The sequence below is a fragment of the Bidens hawaiensis genome, unplaced genomic scaffold (assembly GCF_021521415.1).
Source record: "Bidens hawaiensis isolate Kalapana, Puna unplaced genomic scaffold, B.hawaiensis_p1.1 tig00020044_1, whole genome shotgun sequence".
Classification (NCBI taxonomy): Eukaryota; Viridiplantae; Streptophyta; class Magnoliopsida; order Asterales; family Asteraceae; genus Bidens; species Bidens hawaiensis.
In genome coordinates, this window is record NW_027493052.1 from 236167 (window position 1) to 242166 (window position 6000).

The 6000-nt window shown below is 34.6% G+C and overlaps 1 protein-coding gene across 1 annotated transcript; it reads right to left on the bottom strand.

Annotated features, from left to right (window-relative positions):
• Nucleotides 1-161: 161 nt before the first annotated feature.
• On the bottom strand, nucleotides 162-2330 carry LOC143559825 (uncharacterized). The gene is made up of 5 exons (XM_077048283.1): nucleotides 2033-2330; nucleotides 1459-1963; nucleotides 1170-1371; nucleotides 661-1080; nucleotides 162-585 (listed from the first exon to the last, which is right to left on the bottom strand). The coding sequence occupies exons 1-5, from the start codon at nucleotides 2328-2330 to the stop codon at nucleotides 178-180; spliced, it is 1833 nt and encodes a 610-aa protein (XP_076904398.1). The 3' UTR covers nucleotides 162-177.
• Nucleotides 2331-6000: the final 3670 nt, after the last annotated feature.

The following is a 6000-nucleotide window of genomic DNA, read 5'->3' on the forward strand; positions in this document are numbered from 1 at the left end:
TTATTATTTTATAGATAGCGTAGGCCGGCCCTGAAAAGCATTACTTCAATGATGTATTTCCTTAAACAACACTGATTTCACAACGATAAATAGCACTCATATGAATATTAAAACATGAAATGAATATAATATCTCAGCATATACATGCCCATTATGTCCTGGATTTGAAAATTGAAACTACACTTGAAAAAACACATGGTTAGAATCTATGTCCTTTGGAAGTGCACATTGAGATGGGAACTTTGGAAGTATGTACCCTATGTGCTTTGCAACCTCCAGATAGTAAGCATACTTGTCAAACTTATCCATTGTTTTGCAATCTGTCACCTTTTGTTGAGTATTGGCTTTTGGTCTACAAAATGAAGCACAAAGCTTGCAATCTCTATCTTTGACAAATGCCTCCTTAAAATAATTAATCTTGAAAGTCCAACTGCCTGTATTCCAATTAAAGTGGTAGAGGGAAAGAAATCTTTGACCATAAACAGCTACAAATTCAATTGCAGCTAGAATGAACTCATATTCCTCATTAGACATGTAGTAAGGGAAGCTTACTCTTGTCCAACCCAACTTTGCTCCATTATAACCCTATCATTGGAACAAAGACATAATATAATTAATATAGTACAAAACAAAATAAGTGTAGAAACTAAACTCTCTTACCATTTTGACCGCAGATTTGATTGCAAGCGAATATGGCTCATCGACGCCAAGCAAATAATGAGCATATGGTCCAGCACAGGCACACCCTCCTCGAGCTTGGATTCCAAAGAGGTCATTGAGAAGCTTAGCAACAAAAGCCCCATTAAGAGGCTTGTCTCTCTTATTAACGGATGTAGTTGTGTAAACAAGGAATGATAGAATTGCTTGTCTTTCTACTTTGGTATTTCCCAACACCCATATGTCGGAATGCTTCACAAGTCTCTCTATCGCCCTTTCAATGTAGTCATGCTCTTTGTTGGTGATAAGTTCGCACCTGATGTATTCTTTAACTTGGAATGCTAAGGCTGCTTTTACGCGTTGAATAATTTGTGGCGTCCCAGCGTCTTCCCTTTCTTCAATGTCGTTAATATATAGTGTGTCCTACAATATATAACTACCTAACAGTTAGATATATTCACCTTAAATCAAATTACATGAACACTTTTCAATGTACTAGAATACACTAATACCTGTTCATTGAAGCAATTAACGAAGCTAACGGTCCCACCTCCACATGTCGAAGGGGGAGCATATTTCAGCTTGTATAAGGCCTTGCTCATGAGAAGAATCCCGGGTGATCCGGGCCCGCCAAGAAACTTGTGCGGACTTAAGGCTATGGCATCATAGCCATCAGCAGCACCTGATCTCATATCTATCTCCACATATGGACCACTTTTATGCATTCAACATTAAAGGTATATATGTTAGAACTTAGAACTTAAGTTATCATTGAACCATCATGCAACGTAAAACAAGTACCTTGCGGCAAAATCAAAGCATGCGAAGGCTCCAAACTCATGAAGCAAGCGAGCTAGAGAACGTGTTTCAGAACAAATTCCAGTAACATTACTACAAGCCGAGAAAGAACCGAGCATTGGGCCGCCAGTGGTTTGATAAAACTCAAGACGCGCCTTCAAATCATCCATATCAATCATACCATCTTCATCTAGACCAATCTCTATCACTTCTGCTAAACTTTGCCTCCAGGAAAGAAGGTTGGAGTGGTGTTCATAAGGACCAACAAAAACTACCCATCTTTCTTCACTTTCTGTACATGAGTTCAACACTTTCTCCCTTAAAATTGATGGAACCGCAATTCCCATGACTTCTTGAAGCCGTTTTATAGCGGCTGTAGTGCCTGATCCGCAAAAAAGGAGTGCATCATTTTGGGATCCGCCTAAACATTTCTTCACAAACTCAGTTGCCTCGTGGACCATTTTCATGGTCCGATCGCCGACATAATTGTCACATGTGTGAGTGTTACCTGGAAATTTTCACAGCAAGTAATTAACACCGTAAAGATGTAAAAAAACAACAAGCAGCATAAGCTTACCATAAAAGGGAAGAAGATTCTGGATGATGTAATCTTCAATATAACGAAGACAGCGGCCTGAGGCTGTATGATCTGCATACGTAAGCTTACGTGCTCCAAATGGAGTCTGGATCTCTGCAAACCAGCCTATAATTTGTGTCCTTAGCCACCTTAGCTTATCATCAACAGTACTGGAATCAGTTTCCGGTGCATCCATGTCGAAGATAACATGATCACTAAGTAGCATACCATGGTCACCAATGTCTGTTGCGGGTTGATGCACCATCATCTTTTCTTGGGCTAATAGCATTGGAGACATTATGTTATAAGTCATTTAAGATGAAAGTTGAGTTATTATCTAAGTGTATTTAAAGAGACTTAGTTGCTGGAATAACAAAACCGCATGTCAAATGGTTTACAGGCGGACCATAGACATTATTTTACGCCAGAACTACCAGAACTATGAGCGTTGACTGGCAACTTTCTAAAATGGAACATAGATTAACACTACAATCCGTTGGTAACTTATAAAGGTGGCGCCTTAATTTGTAACTTGCCTACTTTCTTTTTATTTATTTGTTTATAAAGGATCATTTAATTTTTTTTCAAATAAAAATTGTGTACTTGCATATGGTTTAGTATTGCTTTTCTACCAACTTTAAAGAATTTAGAGACAAAGGGAAAATTAATATAATAAAGAAAACATTACTTTGTCGGTGAACTAAGAATTTTAAATGTTCAACTAATCTGTAACTAATCTGTAATGTATATGGCAATTGCAACCAACATTCTTAAATGGTGTGAATCTTGGAACAAAGGAGTTGTTCCAAAAAAAATAAAAATAAATAAAAAAGAAACATAGTACTTGTATACTTGGATTTAGATCCGTCAAGGCTATGTGTAATACTGTAATAGTTGTGCAAGCGTGACAAGAACTTGGCCACTCAGCCACGTAGGCAATGGCGGAGATAGGAATATTTTTTTATGAGTTCGGGAATTTTCAACATTTGGATTTTTTCCAACGTCAAAGTTTTCGGACCCGGACGAGTCAGGCCATGTCGAACAAATAAAATGTAATTTCACTATCATATAAAAAGTACATTAAAAACACTTAATAAAATACAAAGTCATTTAAATAAAAAGATATTACATATTTTAATTGTCTCATACGCGTTTTCATGTTTTGAAAACAATTCATATCATTTTCAATCGTGTCTAAAAAAAAACTCCTTTTTCAATATAATAAATACAAGCATAATTTATATAATCGTCACTCATCCGATTACATAAATATGTCTTCACGCAAAGCCGCAAATAGATGCGTTCGTTGTGGGTTGGTTGTTGCTGAAGTCTGATCGGTAATGAGTCAATTGGTTGGTCATCGGCTTCTTTGTTTATTTAGGTGTTGTGTATAAGTATGTTACTTGAGTTAGGCTTATTGGGCTTTAATTTTGTATAATATATATATATATATATATATATATATATATATATGGGTTATTATTTTATTATTGGCAATGTTTTGTTTATAAATTTTTATAGTTTTTTAAAGCCTTATATATTTATAAAAAAAATGATTACTAAAACGATTTTAACTAAATTTTTCTTGACCAATGGGTTCAAATATTTTTACTGGGTTCGCTGGCCGAAAAACAATGAGTTGCTCATTAATTCGATACTCTAGGCTATATATAAAACCAAAAAAAGAAAACTGGGTTCGACCGAACTCGGTAGCTAGATGTGATCTTTACTATTTTTTTTTTCTAAAAGGAGCTACAAGTTCGTTAACTTTACTTCAACATTTTTCAAGACTCGTACTAATTTTTTTTCTAAAAGGAGCTACATGTTCGTTAACTTAACTTCAACATTTTTCAAAACTCATTCTTCTAAAAGAAAACATAATCTATTTCGATCAAAAACTTATTCTTCTAGAACCATCACTTTAACAAAAACCAACAAATTAACCAAAACCTTTTTATCCCTAGCATGTGTTATCAACCCCAAATGGAAAACCACCCAAACAAACCAATTGAAACCCTTTTTAACTTCCGATACGATCAAATTTAAAATAGCTTATTTAAAACTAAGTTGGTCGTAAATCGCAAAATTACATGAAATTGGGTTTCACAAAATTGCATGACTTATCTCATGCTACAAGTTCTTCAAAATGTTTTTTTCTAATTTGATGTACACTTTCACCAATTTGACCTCCAAATCAACCAACCTCCATCAAAATCTAATTTCATTCCCGAAACATAATCTGAACCCAATATTGTTCTTGAAACAATTGGTAACAACATAATGAAAACACAAAAAAGAAACAGGCTACAACATTCATCCCTGAAAGCGACCGTCCATAAAACTAACAAAAGAAAAAGAAGTAGCATTGGCTCATATAATGGTTATGTGGGTGTGAGAGGGACTCGACTATGTACCACGCCTATGGAACACCGTGATCCTATTCCATGAGTGTGGGCGTGAGTGGGAAGATCGTGAGAAGAAAAATGGGCACGGGACAATGGTTAAGGTCGACCATTAGCTTCATTGACCTAGAACAAAAATAGCCGTGACGCTTTTTATTAATTTAGTAAAATTTATTTTTGTTAAAATTTATAAATGATTTAACTCTTATTCAACATCTTTATTCAAACTAACATCTTTCAAAACCCATATTTTTCTACACACATGAACCCTTTCAATCCAACAACTCATTTTGCCAAAACTGTCATTCAACCTAAACCAACAAAGAAAAACAAATATAACCAACACCTAAGTTTACAAACATTAAAGCAAATAGAAAGGAAGATCGAAGACACCCGGCAAAAACACGTGTAAGGAAGACATGACAGATGAAAATCAACACCTAACACTGAAGCAAATAGTACAAACAAAAAGTGTATATGTTTAAGGAACATTAAAGGAGGGACCTCAAAAAAACAGACAACATATGTCCACCATAAAACCACTTTTTAAACCTAGCTATACCAATGTTTAATAATGAATTGCTTATAAATCTGTACCGATATATGTTATGGAACTTAAACTCTCAAACAATTGAGGGCAAACATAACTATACAATTTGATATCGCTAGATCAGCTACACCAAGCCTTTTGGTAACGACATAGTTAACAAAAATATCTTATATCTCTACGAATTTTAGAATAGCGAAATCACTGATTTTTGGAAGTCAGAGAATGTTAACCAATAATGAGCTGTCACCATTATTGGTGTATATCTGTACTTAATTAGATTGTTAATAGTTTGTTAGGATTGATTGTATTTCCTTAGTTAGCCCCTTGATTCACTCTTTCTTTTGTATTATATATGCCATGTACTATTAGCATGAAAAGCAAGGAATAATATTAAACTTTACAGAGAAATGCATTGATCTTTGACTCGAAGCCGGCCCATTTGAGTTATGTGGTTAGGAAGATCAAAGCCTTTGGCTTCTTGCGGATCTGAAGTAGATCGAAGGATACAAGCATTATGTGGGAAAGTTTGAGTGCATTTAATTTGTAATAAGTTCTGTATCTTGGAAGGGAATCTGTTTGTTTTGGATGGGTGATTTATGGGTATTTCTATTTAGGTTTTGGGTGGATATTGTATTGGTGGTGTGGCTAGCGTCTTGCTAGACGTGTTTTGTTTTTAATAATAAAATTTCTTTTGTTGGCCATAAAGAAAAAAAAGGACTATGAATTCAGGAACCTACATATAAATACATTTTATTGAGGGCAAATACAATAAAAAACCATATACTTTCTTTTTTTTTTCTTATAAAAGTTCGTTCCTTGACAATTTTCTGCACGTAAAAGTTTATGTACATACTAATTTTGAATGAACGAACATGAACATGTTTTTTGTTCATTCATTTTGGTGATTGATTTTGTAGCCTTTTTTTCTTTAATATCGGTTTATGTGTGTATAAATTTTAACAAATTCATAAGTAGTTATATCAACAGGGCTGTTTGATAGCCTCTTAACAGTCATT